We start from the raw sequence: 23,132 nt of genomic DNA, 5'->3' as shown, positions 1-23,132 counted from the left end.
CTACTGCAGGGCAAAGGCCTCTACCATGTCTCTCCGATGAACTCTCTCCTTTGCCAGCTGCAGCCTCCTTATCCCCGCAAACTCCTTAGTCTCATCCGCCCACCTAACTTTTTGCCGCGCCCTGCTACGTTTGCCTTCTCTTGGAATCCACTCCGTTACCCTTAAGGACCAGCGATTATCTTGCCTTCGCATTGCATGCCCTGCCCAAGCTCATTTCTTCCTCTTGATTTGGACTAGGATGTCATTAACCTGAAGAGCAATGTGCGAGCGCACCGCAAAGCCACCGCACCACGCTCTCCCAGAACCGCATCCAGCGCCGAAAAGCCGCCCTATCAAGCGTGTCGGTGTAGTAAAGGGAGACTGCCCATCCACATTATGAGCGTGTTCAGGCTGTGAGACATAGCACACGATCATGAAGCGGCCGCTAGGAGAGCTAGAACAGTGAATACATGTTTTCGTGCAGTAAGCATAACCATTCTGTGCGACATTACCCTTTATGTCACAGCGTTCCACGGACAAAAAGGCTAACATAACTCCAGTGTTAATGGCACAGTCTCGTTTTCGTAAAGCGAATCATTTTACGCTTTTATGGATGAGACCCAGAGAATCGTCAAAATAATTGAAAACAGTCCCAGTTTACAGTCCATCAAATGTGTTATAGGAAAGGTAGACGAAACGAAAGCTCTGTCAGGAATTTATAATCCGCTGATGTGCCGAAAAACGCAATAACACCGACTCCTTCACTCTGAAATAAGATCCCGCCGCCATGTTTGAAATTTATCTCATTGAAGCCCTTCAGCGTGCGCTATGGGAACGTATCCTATGTGTGCGATGGTGCTGTCCGCTTTCTGCGGCACTTTTCGCTGAATCCTAGCCCCCCCCCCACCCCCTCCCCCGGAAACGAACATTTAGAGAACGGCCCAACTCGGAATACGGGTCCCCACCTTTTTTCGAGTACGCAAATTCTCTTCCTCATCGTCCGTGTCTAGTGAAATATAAAGGAACTCACGGTATGGCAGCAGAAGAAACTCACCCGAATGAAGGCTACCAGTACTACGCTATCGATTCTGGAACGCCGGTCTGTCCTGTATCTGTGCGAAATTTTTAGTTTTTGCGCTGGGGAAAAGCAACGTTTTATGGTGAGGCTACCGAAGGTAATGGCTGCTTTAGCTTTCAGTAGCGCCCTTTTCCACCCGCAAGGTGGGTGCGCTTTCCTCCTGCACGGGTAACAAGACGGTTGGCGACGAAACTCCGCCCAGTGCGCCAGCTCGCGTCCCGCTCTCTTCGCCCCCGAACGGCCGCGGGGAGAGGGGGGTCCCGGGAGGAGGAAGCCCGGTGGCGACTCCGAGCGGACAACGCCCGCAGCGGTGCCCCTCGGAGCAGTCCGCGCCGCCGCGATCGGATCCATCGCGCTTCTCGCTCGCTGACTCAACGAGCGCGTCCTTCGAAGGGGGATGTCGCGGCAGCGTGGCGCGAAAGGCAGCTCGGCGGTGTTACCTGACTCCGAGACCCCGCCTCCCCGTGCCGTTTCCTGCGGATGAATGGCGACGTCGGCTGCCGCGGTGGACGGACACCACTGGAACGCCAGCCAGTGCGGGGACCCAGAGTGCGCGTCCCTGCCTCCGGCGCCGGTGTTCAGGCCTTCCTCGCTGGTGCGCGTGGCGGTGCTGGCGGTCATGGGCACCCTATCCCTGGCAGGAAACGCGGCCACGCTGGCCTCCATATGGTCCAACCGTCGGCGGCGCTCGTCGCTCTACCTCCTGCTGGCGCATCTGGCCGTGGCCGACCTGCTCGTGGCTTTCTTCTGCCTGCTGGCCGAGGCCGCCTGGACGTGGACCGTTCAGTGGAGGGCCGGCGACGCGGTCTGCAAGCTGGTCAAGTTCCTGCAGATGTTCGCCCTCTACCTGTCCACATTCATCCTGGTGGTGATCGCATTCGACCGGTTCGCGGCCATGCGCTTCCCCATGCGCCGCGCCAACGCCCGATGCATTGCGGCACGCATGGTCACCGCCGCCTGGGGCTCGGCCGCTCTGCTCAGCCTGCCACAGGTACTCAACCCTGTCTTAGGGTATGCACACAGCGGGGCGCAGCGCCGCTGGGGTGGCATGTGCAGTCTGCAACATGCGCATTCGAGTTACAGTGCACTGCCAACTGGGCCTGTTTCTCGCATTCCTGACGCAGCTTGGTGCGCGCTACCGGGTGTCTGGAAAACATGTCCATTACGCGAAGGCACCCAAATCTAGTCTTGCCGCGCTGGCTCAGTGGTTAGGACGCTCGACTACTGAGGTCGAGTTCCCGGGTTCGAAACCGGCCGTGGAGGCCGCTTTACATGCAGGCGAAACGCAAAAGGAGGCCCTGTGCTGTGCGATGTCTGTGCATGTTAGAGATCCCCATGTGGTCCAAATTATTCCGGCTCCCTCCACAACGGCACCCCCGCTCCCTGTTCCTTCTTTCGTTACAACCTTCCTCCTCTTAAGGCGAGGTTCGGGTGTCCACCGAGACGTGACACAATTAGTGCTCCATTTCCTTCCCCCAAAACCAATTTTCTCACCCATACGCGAAACGTTGGTTTTCGTTTTGCAACGTTCTAACGAAGGCGAGCGAGCGGCCCAACGTTAGCCGAACGACAGAAGGTGTCTCTCTCAGCGGGCGTAACCACGTGGCAGCCACCGCTTGTGTACCTTCGCCCTGGGCCGCATGTGGCTGGAGCCGCCCGCGGTGGCGGCGGCACCTCTGGAAGCTCTCAGTGCAAGAAGAGATCGCAGCCAAAGTGAAGTGGAATGTTTCAGAATCACGTGATTCCCGAGGAGGGAGCACTAGGAATCCTCGCCGAAATGACGCCACCGTTTCTCTCTTTTTCTCAACATCCACAGGAGTGGGGAGTACCATGCACATCATGAATTTTCCAAGAGGCACATGGCTCATTCAGTCCGTGCATAGGATGGATTCGTGGCGCAATTATGCCGGGAACATTCACAGTGCAATCTGGAGAGAAATTTCCACATGCTTTAATATTTCATACATACTTTCATATTTCAAGTTTCATATTACTAATAAATTTGTTACGGTATGCATGAAAAAAAAAGAAACAAAGATGGGCTGCTCGCACCGCCTGAAATATCTAGATAAAAAAGTAATCCATGATGTATAGTCCTGATGTATAGCATAGTCCTTAAAAAATCCTAGAATTGCAGAATTCAGGAGAAAACAAGCGGCAAAGATTGATAACTTTAAGAAATGAGTGCAGAAACCGCTTTTATTGTGATGGCGAAGAAAGGAATTGGTTAATTTTCTAGCTCACACTTAGGTAGGAACACTTCTGTTCATTAATTATGGTGTAATATGAGGATGCTTATTTAGAAGATCTGTAGTTTCGAGGAGCCAGTGCTTGTGCGGCATTCTGTGTATGCGCCTCTTTTTAGGTGCTTCTTTTCATCAGTTCTCAGTGCCGAGTCTTAAAGATTACCCTCAGGAGCAGATGCGTGTTTTTTTTCTTTCTTAGGGATGAAAACACCCGAGTATGTTCGGCTGACATAAATGACGACCACATTTGACACAGATCACAGGTGATGGAGAAAGGTTTGCTGCCTTTTGAAGGCTAGAAAGGCTGCCCGTATATTGCACCGGCGACATCAGCACCACACGTGGTATTTCGTTCCTTTGCTTTTTTTTTACCTGCTGTAAAGGGACACTGATAGCACTTACTTCTCTTCGTAAGAAAGCAACAATCAGTTGTTTGTTGGTCTCTTGACGGTTGTTAGATAGCGAAAGACGCGTTTATTGCGGGAAAATTGAGTTCGAAAGCCTTCTCTCTGTGCTTATGAATTTGACTTCACCGTCACTCTCGTCTTCTTTCTCGTGTTTTTTATGGAAGCGGCTCTTTCGGCAGGGTGTGTGTGGGTTGAGGCCTAGTGGGGGTAAACGCGTGGATGAGGGCATTTCGAGGGAGGAAGCCTGTATAGGCTGGTAGGCGGAGCTCAGCGGTCGGTCTACGCTTGAGTCTCCCAAGCGCTGACGCCGCAGTGGTCGACAAGGCGGATGGATGCATCTGGCGAGCAACGGTGGCTGAGCAGGGGCCCCTCGCAGTCTAGTTCTGCAGTGCGAAGCTGCGCTCCTCTCGTGTGCCCCTGAGAGGGGAAGGACTTTTGGAGCTGTGAAATTGGGCAAAGGTCGGTCAGCGGACGGCGGGTACCGACTTTGCTGGCGGAAGCCGGGCTCCTTTCCTTTCTTGTTACACGCTGGCACTGAGTAATTACGGAATGACACTAGTACTTCCGCAGTAAAATAGATTTTTTGTCGGCAGCTAAGAGGCCTCTGAAACACCTCTGATGGGAGAACATAAACATGCTCAATCACTAGATTCCCTCGGCACCAGCGCCAAGTATGACGCTTGCACACTAAGCAGAGAACCCACAGTCATGCGTGACGAGTCCTTTTCGACGACTTCCTTTCAACTTGAGACCTTCTTTCTTCCTGCGTAATTCTGTTCACACATGGCCACTGACTAGATTCGTTCAAGCACCTGCAATGGCCATTGAGCCGCCCAGCGGGTCAAGAAGCGGAGCCCGCCAGGGAAGAAGCGCCGATATTTGGCAGTGAAAAAAGTGACGAGAGAGACAGGAAGAGGCGTGAAGACAGAGGAAATAAGGATTTTATAATGGATATAACCAGCTTCTGCGGAGGATATTTGTGAAGGAGGAAGTAAAGAAATCCTTGGGAGCAATGCAGACAAGGAAGGCAGCTGGTGAGGGTCAGATAACAGCAGATTTGTTGAAGGAGGGAGGAGAGATTGTGCTCGAAAAACTAGCCACATTGTATACGCAACGCCTTGTGACCTATCTTAATTCATAAGAAAGGAGACGCCAAAGACTTGAAGAATTACAGACCGACCAGCTTACTGTCTGTTGTCTGCAAGGTATTTATTAAGCTAATCGCTAATAGGGTCAGGACAACCTTAGACTTCAATCAACCAAATGGCCAGGCAGGCTTTCGCAAAGGATACTCAACAATGGAAAATATTCACGCAATCAATCAGGTGATAGAGAAATGTGCAGAATATAACCAACCCCTATATATAGCGTTCATTGATTACGAGAAAGCATTCGACTCAGTAGAAACCTCAGCAGTCATGCAGGCATTGCGAAATCAGGGTGTAGAAGAGTGTTATGTGAAAATATTGGAAGATATTTATAACGATTACACAGCTACCATAGTTCTCCATAAAGTTAGCAATAAAATTCCAATAAGGAAAGGTGTCAGGCAGGGAGACACGATCTCGCCTATGCTATTCACTGCCTGTTTGCAGGAGGTATTCCGGGGCCTGAAATGGGAACAGTTGGGGTAAGAGTTAATGGAGAATACCTAAGTAATTTGCGATTTGCTGATGACATTGCCTTGCTAAGTCTCTCAAGACATTAACTGCAAAGCATGATCAATGAATTGGACAGGCAGAGCAGAACGGTGGGGCTAAAAATTAACATGCAGAAAACCAAAGTAATGTCCAACACCCTAGCAAGGGAACAGCAATTCGCAGTTGGTGGCCAGGTGCTGGAAGTAGTAGGAGAATGTGTCTACTTAGGGCAGGTAGTGACAGCTGATCCAGATCATGAGAGGGAAATAACTAGAAGAATAAGAATGGGGGGGGGGCGCATATGGAAAGTTATCTCAGATCATGAATGGCAGTTTACCAATATCCCTCAAGAGAAAAGTATACAACAGGTGTATCTTACCGGTAATCACGTATAGGGCAGAAACGTGGAGGCTAACAAAGAGGGTTCAGCTTAAGTTAAGGACAACGCAGCGAGCTATGGAAAGAAAACTGATAGGTGTAATGTTAAGAGATCGGAAGGGGGCGGAGTGGGTGAGAGAACAAACGCGCGTTAATGATATCCTAGTTGAAATCAAGAGGAAGAAGTGGGCTTGGGCAGGGCATGTAATGCGAAGGCAAGATAACCGCTGGTCCTTAAGGGTAACGGAGTGGATTCCAATAGAAGGCAAACGTAGCAGGGGGCGGCAGAAAATTAGGTGGGCGAATGAGATTAAGAAATTTGCGGGAATATGGTGGTCGCGGCTGGCGATGGACAGGGTTAACTGGAGAGACATGGGAGAGGCATTTGCCCTGCAGTGGGCGTAGTCAGGCTGATGATGATGATGATAATCCTTTAACATTCCAAGAATACACATTTTTGTTAAAAGCCCCTTTCATTCTAACTTTTCACGTCATGTCCAAAAAGTGCTCGTTATTCCCTGTGTGGAGCTGTAGCGTAACCTCAGACGTGTGAGTGACGGTCTTGAAATTATCGCATTTGCTGGACAAAACGACGTGTGGTAGTAATACATGCATGTAATTTCTCGGATTTTGTTCACTAATAAATTTCCGTCAAATTGGCCCCTGCGTAATTAAAACACGGTCATCTATTGGTTAAGGCTAATTTTAATTTGGTTTCGGTATTCATTACAAGGAGATGGAAATATCATTTTATGGAATATTGGTGTGCGATACTTTTCAGGAATGCATATAAAATATGGCATCTTGATGAGAATAGGTGTGTTAGATCGTACTTTCGCGAAGAATGGATGCGTCAAATTCAATAAAATAATTACGTCCTTGAGCCTAACTGCGTCCACTGCATTACAAAGCCCTCTCGCATAGACAGCCAATTGCTGGGTGGCGCCGTCGAGCAAACCAATGGCCGTAATACCCGTTCCTTCTGTACGTAAGAATCTTCACACGTCATGTCTGGGCGTCTGAAAACGTGCAGGCACGCGGAACAAGAAAAACTTGAATGATGCTTAAGCTTCGCCCTTAAGAGTGGAACGCGTTGCAGTGGTGCCAGGGTATTGCGCATGTAAGCATCATTGCACAAAGACACTTCACGAAGTCAAAGACCGCAACGCAGGTCCACTTTTATTCAGGTCCAACCAACGAGCCTTTGCAGTTGCGCAGTGTTTTTCTGGGACATACTAAAGCGGGCAATCAAAAGGATATTGAGGTCGGTCCTTGCAGTATGCGTTTCTAACCTGTCCGGAAGGTCTCCGGGATTCTATGTCATCTGTTAATGCTGACTGGGCCTACGGAAGAGCTGTATGATGAGAACCACCTCCTTCATCTAAGTCTCCGTTCAGTGAACAGTGTTTATGCTGCGCAGAATCGGACCTCTGAATAGTTGACGATTCTTGACGCATGTGTATGAATCCCGCAATTTTGATGTGCTGGTGCAGTGCAGCGTACGAAGACATGGGAATGTGTGTCTCCGTCGCGGAACATTATGCGTGTTCGTAAAGCACTTGGTAGCTTAGCGGCTTTGACTTCCGTGCAACAGGACTTCCGTGCAATGACGTGCAAAAAAGACCCTTGGTGGAACGTGCTGCACGTGCTGGTCTCGCAATCTGAAGGTCCTGGGTTCCAATCCTCCTCTTTTCAATTTTTTTTTTTCATTTGGAGGTTATCGTGTTACAACGCCGACAGAGTCAAAGACATCGGCAGCGGCTTTTCTACGACACAAGCTCTTAACCGCTGCCGCTTTAAAATGGCCACGAAATAGCCAGTCCGAATCGACGATTTTTAACTGCTCCGTTCGCTTATCGAACCTCGTGATCTTCTGCTTGAAAAACCGGGAAAAGAGACCTGGTCGCAGCCCGAAAGCGCGCCACTTGAGACGCGCCGCTCCAAACTTAACGTCGCGCTCCAAGCAATGCGTATCCAAAGAGCACACAGAATTTGTCGACTCCAGCGTAACAGAAACAGGCGCATTGCTGTCTTCTTTTCCCACTTCAAAGAGAAGAGAACGTTTTGTAAAATGTAGGCAAAGTTAAAGGTTCACATATTTCGAGCTAAATATTAATGGGATAGCGTTACGATTGTCCGGGTGAAACCCCGCGATGTCCGATGTCACGCTGATTGGTCGATGGAGCTCACGTGGCCCCGTTGTGATGACATCAGAAGGTCACGTGACATTCTGATGTCATCACAATAGGGCCGCCGCTGTCCCCAGGTAGCCAGCAACCTGCCTACTGTGACAGGAGGGAATTAAATGATTGGTTGAGGGATGTACGTCATATAACTTCCCAACATAATCCCAAGCCGGTGGGTAGGTTGTGATGACATTCCAAGGTTACATGACACCTACACATACTTCGTATAATTGAGAATGCACCCTACACAAGCCACTGTACTCTTCTTTTCAAGAGCAGCGCATTTAAAATAAAAAGTGAAGGAAGAACAGTCATTGTTCTCAAGAATTAAAGCTTTATTAAAATGCCTTTTCAGAAAATACCTCGCTAAAGAGCAGGACCACAACACATCCAGCAGGATTTACAACAAGGGTAAGATAAGGACGAACAAGTATTTAAAGCATCATCCTGCTTTCACCTTTTATATTAAAAGAAACCATCGTCCACAGCAATCTTAAAAAGTGTAGACCTGCATTTCTTATCACTTTATTAGAGATCTGATTTCGTTATCGCGTTCTCCTTTCAGAGCCTTTCAGTGCACGTCGAGCTATTCGTATTTTTACTCGCACTATATGCTTCAGTGTTGCGTGTTTGAGACTTACGTTTGTCAGGAATCTCTGACTTTTTTTCGGCCTGTTAGACGAACCTTCTTCTCTGTACCTAGGCGTTCGGAAAATAAGCTTGCATTTCGAGCATTCGTTTCATATGCAGAAGCCGCTATCGTCATGTGCGCCCAGCCCTGGTCGTAGGCCACGCCACGGCGCCGGATAAGGCAGTTGGCGCTCGGCCACCTGTCTAGTTCGCAGCCTCTCAGTTTGACCGGATTCTGCGTCGCACGAATACTAGATTGGCTGATGTAGTGCAGTTTTTCAAAAAACATTGCCGACGAATACGTTACTTCCTAACGCGAAATTTGAGCGCAGCTCGTCAGCTGTTTCAGCTTTTCGATAGATTGAGGCGAAGAATTCGAACAAGACATGTATGCACAATTACAGACAAATTGTTATTTTTCACACATATACCTTCTTTAAGAAACACTCCATGAACAGTTCTTGACTGCCATAATGGAAATTTTCTAGTCGGAGAAATATATGTATACTCTATATGCTCGACTTGCTGCACCAATGCATGGCTCTCAAAGACGAGGGTCAGGGCTAGTATTTCGTAAGGTTGTCAGAGCCGTGGGAGGCGTTACGAGCGAAAGGAAGGGGATGTTCTCCCGCATAAGTGGTAAGAAATTCCTCTTTGTCTTTATGTCGACATTAAACTCCCCAACCACCCTGCCACCCTGGTAGGTGGCAGTTAATGGTTGATCGCGAGAGTTCGCTTACAGTTGTCAGCGTTAACGCATGCAGCCCACATCTCTCTCTCTCATCACCCCACGTACCTATATGCGCGGTTCACGTGTCCACTGACCCATGGAGCCAGTTATGAGCACTTCCTTTCCTTAAAATGATCGGAGTGTAAAACGTTGTCAATGCCAACGGCAATGAACACAATGAACGCCGCCGGCCTATGGCTTCAGCGCTGCGTTTCTGGCACAGCGTTGTCAATGCCAACGCAGGCAGAGCACACCTGTCACTACCGCCACGTAGTTTAAAGCACGTTTCAGGTGTCCACGGTTCCAAGAGTTATACACCTCTCTGGTACAGGTGTCCACCGAGATGTGTGAGACAGACACTGCGCCATTTTTTTTCACCAAAAACCAATTTACCAAATTTACCGCCTGTTTCCCAAGCTCCCGCATTGGTTTCGCAGCTTAAAGCGCGCCAAAGATGTCCACCGCTGGTTACAACGGACAACGGCGACGCCGCGAAACGCAGAAACGGGCGCCAAAGAGCATCGCTCTAAAATGGCGTGACGGAGAGCCGAAGGTTCGTTAGGGCGAGAGACACCAGGTGATCTCTCGCAGGTGATGAAGTTCGAGGAAAACGGCGGCGGACTTAGCGAAGGACAGGGACGTGCATGAGGAGCGAAGGCGACGCTAGCTCCTCCATGTCCACTGCTGGTTCGGACGCCATGGCACCGGCACGAGAAAGTGCATCAGCAGCTGCATTTTCCGGCCCATGAACGTCACTGTGAATTCCTCGATAAGACACAGTCTGCGTATCAAGCGTGCAGTGTGGGTGCTGTGCTTCCATTGGAAACCAACCGTCAAGGGCTCATGGTGTGTGACGGCGTGAAAGTCCCTGCCTTCCAGGAAGTGGCGAAAAAGCTTGATGGCGAGGTACACCGAGAGGAGTTCTGGGCCGAAGGTGCTGCATGTAGCCTCGGGTGTGTTCAGCTTTTGTGAGCAAAGACCGACAGGCTGCCAACTAGAGACCTGCTGCTCGAGAACAGCGCCGACTGCAGTACTTGATGCATCGTTGACGAGGCGCAGTGGAGCGTCAGGAACTGGATGTATGACCGAGGTAGCGTCGCCGAGCGTCTTATTGGCAGCAGGGAATGCAGATGCAGTCATCTGTCCACTCAAGTGGCGCCGCGGAATCTTTTTTGGTAGCCAAAAGGTCCGTCAGACGCTTGAGGAAATTGGCGCGCTTCAGGAGAACAAGGCCCAATAATTATCTGAGCTTTTTGAAGCGAAAAGCTTCACTAGGCTCGTCAACACCGCGCTTCGCGTGAGCCGGAGGCCCGATTTGCCACTTCTGCGCATGCGCGAAACCGAGCGACGTCACGCGCAGCGCAGGTGGCCGCCTACTCCATAATAAAAGAAAGGAATAAAAATAAGCACAGAAACGAAAATAAAAAGAAATGAAAGAAATAAAATATCAGAAAAAAAAACATAAAGAAAGAGTGCACCAGGAAACACAACAGGCAAAGCACACTGCCAGGTACAACAACAAACGCCATAACAATCGCCATTTTAACACAATGCACTAACCAGCAAAATAGGAACAATTAATTTTTTTTGGTGGGGGGTGTTGTCAGCAGAGACTGGCGGCAAACAAACAAAGGGAGGGTTGAGTTACTGCAGTATTATTTAAGTTATTCCAGTCAGTTACAGTCCTGGGAAAAAAAGAACCTTTAAAACAATTATTTCTTGCTTGGAATGATGTCATAGTTGATGCCTCTGCCTGGTGGCATATCCGGAAGAAAATGTAATTATATCAGAGATGTTAACGTTGCAATGTCTATTTACAATCTGATACATAAACTTTAGTCGGGAAACTCGATTACGCTGGGTTAGTTCAGGCAAGTTGGCTTGTCTTAAAAATTCTGTGACTGACGTACGAGAGAATTTATCATAGATAAAGCGAACCGCCTTTTTCTGCACTTGTTCAAGCTTTTTAATGCTAGTTTGTGTGAAAGGGTCCCAGATAATTGCGCCGTAATCGAGTACCGGAAGTATATTTGTGTTATATGCTAGTAAACGTACATTGATTGTAGACAGTTTTAAAGCTCTTCTGAGAAAAAACAATTTACTACAAGCACTAGCGGTTACTTTATCGATGTGCAGATGCTATTTCAGGTTGTTAGTTATCTAGAGACCAAGATGTTTGTAATCTGTTACTTCAGAAAGAAAGATATTGTTAGCTGAGTAATTGAAATGGAGCTTATTCTTTTTGTGAGTAATACACATATAGACAGTTTTCTCAAAATTTACCGACATCTGCCACTCGTCACACCAAGTAACAACTTTCTGAAGAGCATTATTTAACAACACCTGATCCGAGGGACTTTATATTGCAGAGTAGAGTACACAGTCGTCTGCATATAATCTTATTTTTATAAGGACATCTTTTACTACATCACTGATATAAAGGAGAAAAAGAAGAGGGCCAAGTACCGAGCCCTGGGGAACGCCAGATTCAACGGAAAGCTTTTTTGAGTCTTGATTCTTGAAATTGACGAATTGATTACGTGCCGTAAGGTAATCCGATATACAATTAATGAGCTGAGGTTTTTAGAATTTTGTTTAGTTTTTTGTTTAGCTTTTCCGAGAAGGTAAAGAAAGAGTGGAGGAAGACGACCGCTTCAGACGCCCTTCGACCAGCAAGACCGACGAAAATGTGTAGCGAGGGAAACATTTACTTAACAGTGATTGTAGAATGAGTATCAGAATGATTGCTGATGACTTAAGCATTCCTCAAACCCAAGTTTTTGGGATCGTGACAGAAAACTTATCCATGAGGAAAGCGTGCGCGAAGTTGGTGCCGGGAGTGTTGTCAGAGGAGTAAAAGGCCAACCGGTAGGATCTTCTTCATCATCTGAATGAGGACCCCGAGTTTTTGTCCAGCACAAGGCGGCAACGCTGCCTCAGCCCCCCTACAGTCTCGAGTTGGCCCCGCCAGACTTTTTTCTATTCCCGAGAATAAAATCGACTCTCGAGGGGAAACATCACCGATCGGTAGAGGTGGTTCAACAGGCCGTGACGAGGGAGCTAAACAGCATTCCGGTCCAGGCATTCATGGAGGCGTACGAAAACTAAAACTCATTCGCAGCAACGTGTAGGTGCGGAAGGGTGCTAAATTGAAAAATTGTAATCGTTTGTACTATTCTCTTGAATAAATTTTGCTTAAAAATGAGTCCTACTACTTTCAGAACAGACCATGTATATTGGGCAAATTAAAATCTCCTCATAGGATTATTCTGTCATTCGTTGTAGTATTCTCAAGCAAGTATTTATCCAGGTCCTTGAACACAGAAACAGGTGAGTTAGGTTGTCTGTGTATTGCTCCTAGAATGTATCTAATACCATTGTAATGAGCTTTACAAAAAATACCTTCAACATTGTGTATATCCGGCATTCGCAGGACATTTAGCGATGACTTTAAAAGAATACAGACACCTCCGCCTCTGCCGTCTCGATCTTTCCTATATACGCTGTAGCCAGTAGGAACAAACTCACTGTCATATATGAAGTCATTTAGCCAAGTTTCTGTCAGTACTGCGAAAGCAGGATTATGCAAAAGGATAAGGGCCTCTAACTCCGCGACCTTGTTTATTACGCTCCTGCAGTTGATATTGTTACGAATGTTACGTGGCGGCCAGCCGAAGACTGAGGCGTGGTGAACGATGGCTATGAGATGATTTAATGGCCACTGGCCTAGCGCGGGCGCTCCGTCCCGCGCCACTGCCAGCTTCGTCTTCGTCACACTACCCGGGGCCTCCGAGCGATCGTCCCGATCGGTGACGAACAGACGGTGAAATGGCGATGGTCTTGAGTGGAGGATCGAACAATATGTAGAAGATGGTGCAGTGCTGGCCGCCACGATGAGAAAGATGAGAGAATGAGTCCCGGTCCACGAAGCATCCGGGCCGGAGGGTGCCAGGGGCTGACGGCCGAGCTCCTTGGACGCACCGGACGGCAGGGGCAGGGGGGCGGTGTCGTCACGTGTGGGTCTCGCGTCGGTCGGGTCTCGGGTCGGTCGGGTCTTGGGTCGTCGTGTCTTGTGGTCCGGGCGGGGGACGGGACTGGGGTGAGCGGCGAGGTCGGTTCAGGTCGGGAGGGCTGGGGCATGGCCGGGCGGCGCGGACCAGGCAGTCACGGCCGACGTCCACGGCAGGCACAGGACACCGAAGCTCCGGGACCAGGATGGCGATGAAGGGACCCCAGCACCTCACACCAAATGTTACGTGGCGGCCAGCCGAAGAATGAGCCGTGGTGAACGAGGGCTATGAGATGATTTAATGGCCGCTGGCCTAGCGCGGGCGCTCCGTCCCGCGCCACTGCCAGCTTCGTCTTCGTCACAATATTTATTAACATTATTGACCGGGCGTTAGGGTTCTGGTGTCAGTCAGACCTTATCTTACTTAGCTCAAATCGTGAATTTTTCGTTTCGTCCCAACCGAAGAAGTCGCCATTTATGCTCAACTTATCATACACCAGTTTTACTTTTGCGCCATTTCCTCTCTCTTCTGCACAGCTTTTCCACAAATTCTGCCTTATGTCGCGAATCCACTTCGAAAAGTACTCGGAAAAAGATATATTAGAGCCTTTTAGCTTATGGGCTGTTCTGAAAATGGACATTTTTTTCTCGGTAATCGAGAATTTTCAAAAAAATCTCTGCCTCTCCCGTAAACGAGAGTAGAGTAAGCATGAAATGTTTACGGGCCTAATGTCATCTCGGTGGACACCCGAACCGCACCGTACAGGAAGGGAGGAACGCCACCACCCGTTCAGCGCGATGCCTTGCCATTTGAACGCAAGGTTTTTTGAGGAAAGGAAATGGCGCAGTAATTCTCTGCCATCTCGGTGGACACCCGAACCGCACCGTAAAGGAAGGGAGGAACGCCACCACCCGTTCGGCGCGATGCCTTGCCCTTTGAACGCAGCGCTTCTCCCCCGGATCACGTATGACAACGAAGTGTAACATGGCATTTATGTGCTTTTTGCACGCGTTATTAGAAATCGGAAATTATAATTCCGTGCATTATCAAACCAACAGCTCCACTGATATCTTGATAAACATTGAGAAGGCACTGGCAGCAGTTATTTTTTGTCTCGTTTGGAGACCAACCGGCGCTTGCATGCCGGTCGCGTAGGAGGGCTTAGAGAGTCTCGTTAAATCTCGTTAAGTCTCGTACGGTGCCCGGATGTTCTCGTTTTAGAGCCCGGATGACTGGAATTCAGTGCCCGGATGAGTGGATTTCAGTGCCCGGATGACTGGAAGTCAGTGCCCGGATGACTGGAATTCAGTGCCCGGATGAGTGGATTTCAGTGCCCGGATGAGTGGATTTCAGTGCCCGGATGATGGCTCTCGGTCTCGGCGTGACGTCACCACACTGCCGACAACGGGAGCTAAAAGCATTTCATGCTTAATAACAGGACGTGACTTACTTTCTTCTTTTTTCCCTATCCTATGACATATTTCAATGCCAGCTACCTCCTTGCCGAAATATTTCGTAAAGATGTCTTCTTGCACGGTTTTTAACAGTTCTTCGTTTGATTCAACAGTTGGCTCATCGAGACCATAAATGACTAAGTTGTTTCTGCGCCCTCTGTTTTCGAAGTCGTCAATCTGATTCCGAAGCGCTGACACCTGTGAATCAAGCTCCGACACTGCAGATTCCACACTCTCGACTTTAATGCCAAGGGCATTCAACCTTTTTAACTGCTCATCGATGCCATCAATACGCTCAGTTATTTGACTAAGTTTGTTTTTCATTTCCTTCTGCGTGCGCTGTATGCCCTCAACAGTCGAACTAATCTTCTTTTGGCCTTCTAACAGTTGAAACAGCATTTCCCTTTCAGATGGCCCAGGATTGGATTCAATGTCACCACAAGATAAGAGATCATTGGTGGGCGGCAAAACACAATTCAAAAACCTTTTAACACACAGTGGGCAAGGCAGCAGCACTAGGAAGCGGTTATCGCTTCGGTAACAATATGCTGGCAAGTAGTTACTAACCCGGATAGCGAAACAGAGCGGATTTCTTAGCGTGTTGCCGGCAGTGCTGCAGCCGGGCCCACTGGTGAAGAACTGGATTGATGGATCCTTTATAGCTGGCGGATGAACCACGTGAGCTGTTGTAATCGCTGTTGGTATCAGGATGCAGGCGTCCGGGCAGGTGGTGATAATGCTCATAGCCGGTGTTGCTGCGTCGTCCGCAGGGATGTAGTGCGCACGTGCAGCCGGCGAGGAACCGTCATGCGCAGCGTTGAGCAACCCAAGAAATACCTGGACGGCGAAACAGAGCGGATTTCCCAGCATGTTGCCGTCAGTGCTGCAGCCGGGCCCACTGGAAAGGAAAGGAAATGCCTGTGTCTCATATCTTGGTGCACACCCGAAAGAAATAGACACCACAGTACATGTCTCTAAAGCAACCTTCTAAGACAGCACCGTATTTTTCTACTGAAACGAAGACTTCGACTGAAACTAGCACGGCTTAATATACACCCTAACGTGCTCGCTTGAATTAACGACTTTCTATAATTTAGAGCTCAGTTCACCTCAGTTAATAATTCTAACTCTTCCTCTGTCAATGTAACATCTGGGGTACCATAAGGAAGCGTGCTAGGCCCTTTGCTTTTTCTAATCTATATTAATGATTGACCTGCCTGTGTCACATCTAGAGTACGCCTTTTCGCTGATGACTGCGTAATTTACCGTAACATTACTACAGACAGTGACCGCCAATCCCTACAATCTGACCTGAACGCAGTAAGCTCTTGGTGCTCGTCATGGTTAATGACATTAAACGTTTCTAAAACTAAACTAATATCTTTCACTCGTCGTACAGCTCGCATTCCAGCCACTTATATTCTAAATGACAATACTAACATCCACATACAAGTACCTTAGGGTGCACCTTCAGTTTGACATCACCATCATGGCATCACCATATCGACCTCACCCTAGCATCTGCTAACCGCTCACTTGGCTTTCTTAAAAGTAACCTCAGATAAGGCCCCTATACACGTTAAAAAAACTTGCTTATATAGCTCTAATACGCCCTAAAATCGAATATGCTGCGGCCATTTGGGACCCTGTTCAAGCCTACGTTATCACTAACTTTGAATCCTTGCAGAACCGTGCTGTTCGTTTCATATTTTCAGACCACACCCTTCACAAGCGTTTCAGCATTAAAAAAATGGCTGTGGCTTAGCTTGGTTAAGCCCAGTAATTGCGAAAGCAATATCCGTAGCTACGCCATGGTTCAGCTGGTAGTGTAGCTGGTGGTGGTGCTTGTGGTTAGATTTGTGGTGATGCATCGGTTATACAATCCAATCCAATCCAATCCAATATGCACATATGGTAGCCACCGGCCTCGCTTCGCGACGGGCTGAAAGTGCAACTCGTATTGTTTCGCAATAAAAAAACGTGCCGAACTGGAAGATTTGTCATATCGCCGTAAACTTGCTCGCTTAACCCCTTTTCATAAGCTTTATCACCACCCATCTCTACGCAGTGATTTGTTTCAGTCACCTGATGCTATCTTTCCACGCCGTGATCATTCTTTCAAAGTTAAAGGCGTAAACTGTCATTCATTGTCTTATGCCAATTCATTCATTCCCCGTACTATCACTGAATGGAATAGTTTGCCATCAGTCATCGCCACAGAAACTGACAATAAAAAATTCCAAAAGCTTCTTCGCTGTGACGGAAATGTGTAAAAGTTTGCTGTTTTTGTTAGTGTCCATTTTTCCTTTGTGTGATGCCTTATGTGTTAATTAACGTTTTTTGCTACTCTTGTTTGTTAAAATGTATCGCGATTACTTATATCATTGTAACCCCCCCCCCATATGTAATACCCTTTTCTGGAGGGCCTTTAGGGGTAACGAAGAAATGAGTAAATAAAATTCACCACACGCGCGTCTCCTCCTCCGCCTCCGTACAGGCAGTGTGGGGACTGCCGAACGCCTCCACCGTTATCGTGGTGCTCCCAGTGCATTGCGCGCCAACTGCGACAACCATGGCGTCAAATCAAGCGTAACTGAACCTTTCGCTTGTATATTCAGGCTTAACCACAGGTAAGCCACTGCCAATTTTTAACACACGCGGGGGGTGGAAAATCTTGAATGTCCTTGACTTTGCTGTCGAGAGGCCGAATACCTTGTGGAGAACAAGATCGCCTAGGAACTCTATTGTAGCGACGCCGAAAACGCACCTGTTCAGGTTGATGACGAGAAGAGGGCGCGCAGGTGAGCTTCATGCTCAGAACCGGATGAGCTGGCGACGTCGTCGATGTAAGCGAACACGAAGTCCAGCCCTCGCATAACCTCCTTGATAGTTCGCTAAAGTGTATGCGGCGCTGTGCAATTCAACAGGCGTCATCACATACTCAAAGAGATCGATTAATATGGTAATGCTCGTCTCCGGCATATGAGTGGGCTCCACGGAAGTTTTATGCTACGCCTTCACTAATTCAATCTTAGAGAAGATCGTGCACCCATCCAGGCTTGATGTGAAGATCTTAATGTGAGGAAGTGTAGATAACGGGCTCGTAAGGTGTGAACATTGAGGGCGCGGTAATCACCACATGCTCTCCAGTTGCCCTGATCTTTCTTTGAAGCAATCGGAGTCGTGATGACCAGTTGCTGGAAGAAGGAGGCACGGTGCCGAGTTCAAGTATGTGCTGAAACTCACGGCGAGCGATAGCAAGGCGCTCTCTCGACAGGCGACTTGGGCGAGCAAACACTGCGGTTCAGAAGTACGGGGAAGAGTTTGATCGAGTGCTTCATCGGTGATTCTCTGGTGTGCGGCTTCCTAATGTTTACAAAATCAGCCAGAATGTTTGCGTACCGCGAAACGCGGACGACAGCATGAAGTCCCGTCGCCGATGTAGTGGAGAGTACGCCATTGACGGAGAGGTTCGTGCTGAGATCGATGAGGCGACGAGTATGCATCTCGACCGCGAGGTACAAGAAACTAAGACAGTCAGTGCCGAGAACAGCTCGCGAGATGTCACTGATGACGAAAATCGAGTCAAACCGGCTGCAGAATCCCAGATCACAAGCAAGAGGCCGTGGGCCGTGCGTGCTGCGGGGGGATTTGTTCATCGTTTATCATCATGATCATCATAATTTATTTGACCCTTAATGGCCCCTGGAGGCGGGGTATTACATAAGGGGGGGGGGAGTAGTGCATTCAACATGACTCACATTGGTGGGGAAAAAAAAATAAAAAAAAGAACAAACAAAAAACACACACACAACAAAAGCATAAAGAGAAATAAAGTCATGAAAGGGAAATGAAACAATTTATACAGCAAGATAACACATCAGACGTTCTTTAAACCTTACTGGATCGCATTCAATGACAACAGATTCTGGAAGCCGATTCCAGTCTTGAATAGCGGCTGGCAAAAAAGATTTGTTAAAGGCATTAGTTGATCCGTGTAAACGTTGGATGCTCATGGAGTTGAATAAACGGGATGACGTGCACACAGGTAGGACTAGAAGGGACTCGCATAGGTTAGGAAAATTGTGATATAATTTGTGCAATAAACATAAGCGAGAAACTTTGCGTCTAAGGGCTAGTGGGCTGATAGCATTGGATGACTTGATAGCGGTAATGCGGCGGTGAAAGTCGTAATCTGAAGTAATAAAGCGTGCCGCACGATTCTGAATGGATTCAATGGTGTTAATTAAGTAAGCCTGGTGAGGAGACCAAATTGCTGATGCGTACTCAAGTTTAGTGCGAATGAAAGTCTCGTGTGCTAGCTTACGGATTGATTGCGGAGACAGTGAAAGTGACCTAAATAAACCCAGTGTTTTTCATGTATCAGCAACGAGTTGAGTGATGTGTTTATCTCACGTCAGTTTGCTGCTGATATTGACACCTAAGTACTTGTATGATTCAACCTGCGAAAGGATAGTTGATTGAAGAGAATTGAGTTGAGTTGGGTTTAATGACGCATAAGCGACTAAGGCTATCATGCGCCAAGCTCAGGGTGTAGAAAATTCTTTTAAATAGCTGTTATACTAAAGTCCAAATGAACGGTGGTGTAAAGGGCCTAAAGAGTTAATTCATGCAACCTAGTAAAAATATAAGACAAAATTTTAAAACAGACTTATAGTAAAAACTTTAAAAAGGGTTGCCAACCTCAGCAGCCATCCTTGGCTGTGTAAGGATCTCGAGGTCGCCAACCGATGGAATAGTGACCTCAGCCGTCTTCTCACGACGAGAGGGTGGCTGAGGTGTGGTTCGAAAAAAATTCGCAAGTTGTAAAAAACTGACCATTATTCAGTTTCGAGAGTACATTTTCTTCTCTTAAAAAGTTAAAAACGCTTAACTTATCAATGAGAGCTTCTTCACCTAAAATCAATGACGGATAAAAAGGGATGTGCTGGTTGTAAAACAGGGTAAAAAACTTTTCTGAGTGTTTCAAGTTCTGTGCATGAGATTAAGATATGAGTTACTGTCAGTTCATCTCCGCATTTTTCACTGGTAGGTTTGTCTTGTTTTGTTAGTAGACAGTTGTGGGTAAGGTGTGTGTGTCCAATACGTAAACGACATAAAATAACTTCAAAAAAGCGTTCCTGATGTGTGCGTGATTTCCATTCTCCTAATATTGGTTTTATTAAGTGTAGCTTGTTATTTATCTGACTATTCCATGTGCTCTGCCATTTGTTCCTCAGTCTGCTCTGAACTAGCTTGACACAATCATTATGTGGCATTCTTATTTTCTGTATTTCTTTGTTGTGGGCTTGAGCAGCACATGCGTCCGCTGTCTCGTTACCATCAATTCCAACACGGCTTGGAACCCAACATAACTTTATGTTATGCCCTTGTGTTACAATCCTTATGTTATGTACGACCTTACCTAGTGTTGGCATGGCTGCATTTCTGGACTGTAGTGCTTTCAGTACACTGACGGAGTCTGTGTATATAATACTGTTTTCGATGTTCTTGCTTATTATTTTCTCCGTAGCAAGAAACACAGCATAACACTCGGCTGTAAAAACTGATGCACACTGAGGAAGCCTTACTATTTTTCCCATTCCCTTCCATTACTGCACTTCCAACATAACCTGTAGTTTTCGATCCGTCTGTGTAGAACTCGGTGTAGCTATCATATTTTTCCTTTAGTGTAAGGAACTCTTGTATGATCTGTTCTGGTGGAGTTTGTCTTTTGTTGAACTGTGTAAGACTTATATCACAGACCGATGGAAAACTGTACCAAAGGGCAAATGCGCCACACCATTCTGCAACATTTGGTAGTGTTTCTGATAAGTCAAGTTCTCGGCAGATCTCCTCAAACCGCATTAGCAAAGGCCTGGTTGCTTGGGGCTTATTTGTAAATATTATTCGAGAAGGGCATGTTGTGACTATTCAAAAACACACGCGTTTTGTTCGCGACCTAATTCTAAGAATCTATGAACATGTAAGTGCTTCTATCTTCAAGTGATGGCTCATTTGCTTCAACACGAAAGCTCATTACCGGAGACGTTCGGTATGCTCGACAAGAAAGGCGGACACCTAGATTATGAACTGGATCTAATCTTTTTAGATATGAAGGCCTTGCCGAACCGTACACTATACTCCCATAATCTAGACATGAGCGCACTAGAGAACGGTAGATACGAAGGGGGCATGCTCTGTGAGATCCCCAGCGTTTCCTTGAGAGTAATTTAAGGATATTCATTGCACGCGAGGCCTTTACTTTCAAGTTGTTTATGTGCGGCATAAATGTCAGTTTTTTATCAAATGTTATTCCTAAAATATTATGTTCTTGTTTTATCGGTAGTGTGGCTCCATTTAGGTGTAAGTTCGGATTCATCTGCAAGCCTCTTTTAAGCGAGAAAGCAACGCCACTGTTTTCTGTGGAGATAACTTGAACGCATTTTTGTCTGCCCAGATTGCTAGCTTGTTTAATGTGTGTTGTACCTGCCTCTCACACGTTGACAGGCTGGAGGGCGTGCAAGCAATCTGAAGGTCGTCGACATACACGGAATACATAATGGAGTTGGGAATTATTTTCGCTATGGAATTCATTTTCACGACAAAAAGAGTGGTACTTAGGCTACAGCCCTGCGGTACCCCATTCTCCTGGACAATGCTCTTCGAAAGGGTTGCACCCAAACGCACCTTAAAAGACCGGTCTGACAGGAAATCCTTCAGGCAGTTCAACATCCTACCCAGGATACCAAGATCTGCTAAGTCGCGTAGTATCCCATATCTCCATGTGGTATCGTACGCCTTCTCCATGTCAAAGAAGACTGCCAGACAGTTTTGTCGGTGTATGAACGTCTCTCGGACTGTGTTTTCTAAGCGGACGAGATGGTCAGTTGTCGAACATCCTTTTTTAAATCCGCACTGGTGGATGTCAAGGAGTTCACGTGATTCAAGAATGAACATTAGCCTAACATTGTGCACACTTTCAAATGATTTTGCTACACAACTTGTAAGCTATGGGCCTATAACTATTTGGGGAGGTGGGCGGCTTTCCAGGTTTTAAGAACGGTACGCTAACTGCTTTTTTCCAAGCCTCCGGCATCTTTCCGGACACACATATTTTGTTAAAAAATTGCGAAAGTGCCCCTACAGCAGCTTCGGACAGGTGGGCAAGCATTTCATAATGTACATTATCCGGGCCAGGTGCTGTCTGTTTACCGCAGGACAGTACGTTTCGGATCTCCTGAATTGTAAATAATGTATTGTATGTTTCGTTTGTACTGCCAGTCGTTGGAAGTTTCTGTTTTTCAGTTGTGTTTTTGTGTTTTAAGAATGACTGTGTGTAGTGTGAAGTGCTTGAAACGTCAGAGAAATGTTGTCCTAGTATGTCAGCCTGTTCATCTATACTTGTTTGTGTTCCAGGGGCTGTTAGAAATGGTACTGTAAAGGGAGAGAATTTGCCGTCTAATTTATGCACCTGTTCCCACATCTTTTTTGACGTAATTGAACTATTGATAGAAGATACACAGTTTTTCCAGGAGGTCTTCTCGGCATTGCGACGGATACGACGTGCATTTGCTCTCGCCTTTTTAAAGTTTATAAGGTTCTCGTGTGTGGGGTATCTTCTGAAAATTCCCCCTGCTTTATTTTGCACCTTCTTCGCTTCTCTACATTCTCTGCCATACCACATCTTGTGGTTGTGTCGAACCACCCCAGAGGACTGAGGGTAGCCAGGTGTGCCGCAGAAATTATGCACGATGTGATCATTTTATTTAGTTTGTAGCGCCACCGCTTCGGCACGCGGAACACGACGAAGCGGTGGGCACGCGCAGGAGAACGCCGGCTCGCGCAAAGTAGAACGCTCTGGACTTCGGCCTCGCCGGAAGCTGCCGCCGCTGCTCTGTCGCTACCTCTTCTCAGGCAGCCTCAAATCAACGTGGCCGTGGTCGCCTCCTGGGCGACCTCAACACTGGCCTCCACATCGTGGTGACCCGGAGAGCCGCACCTTCTATCCCAGCGGCGTCCCAGCATGGCAGGCTGGCAAGACCTGGATTTCAGCCCCCCGCTTCCAGCGTTCCGGCCTGCAGGCGTCGGCGGGTGGTTCGCCCAACTGGAGGCTGCGATGTACTTGAACGGCATTACCATCCAGCCGTTTAAACACGCAGTCCTTTGCGACATTCTCCCGCCTGACCTCCTCTGCCTACTCGCCTGCCCTGCCTCGGGATGCCGGCCTTACGACGAGTTGCGCGCTGCCGTCCTCGTCTACTACGGCGCATCATACTACCCGCTGCCGCTCCATGATGAGGCGGACTCGCTTTCGCCACCGCCAGCACCTGCGCCCGCACCAGCATCGCACTCGTCTTCGGCTGCATCCTCGAGAAACAGCGCGCCGCAACC

General features: G+C 47.8%; 1 protein-coding gene across 1 annotated transcript in view; it reads left to right on the top strand.

Annotated features, from left to right (window-relative positions):
* The first annotated feature begins 1,418 nt into the window (after nucleotides 1-1,418).
* The window catches only part of CrzR (corazonin receptor), a 276,923-nt gene continuing 255,209 nt past the window's right edge, over nucleotides 1,419-23,132 (top strand). Inside the window, exon 1 of the mRNA XM_089562330.1 lies at nucleotides 1,419-2,048. Coding sequence (XP_089418456.1) covers nucleotides 1,542-2,048 — 507 coding nt within the window. The 5' untranslated portion in view covers nucleotides 1,419-1,541. The remainder of the gene's footprint in view (nucleotides 2,049-23,132) is intronic.

This window comes from Amblyomma mixtum, chromosome 10 (assembly GCF_055824585.1).
Source record: "Amblyomma mixtum isolate Tamu chromosome 10, ASM5582458v1, whole genome shotgun sequence".
Taxonomy (NCBI): domain Eukaryota; kingdom Metazoa; phylum Arthropoda; class Arachnida; order Ixodida; family Ixodidae; genus Amblyomma; species Amblyomma mixtum.
Note: the sequence above shows the minus strand (reverse complement) of the source record. Positions and strands in the feature narration are given on the sequence as shown.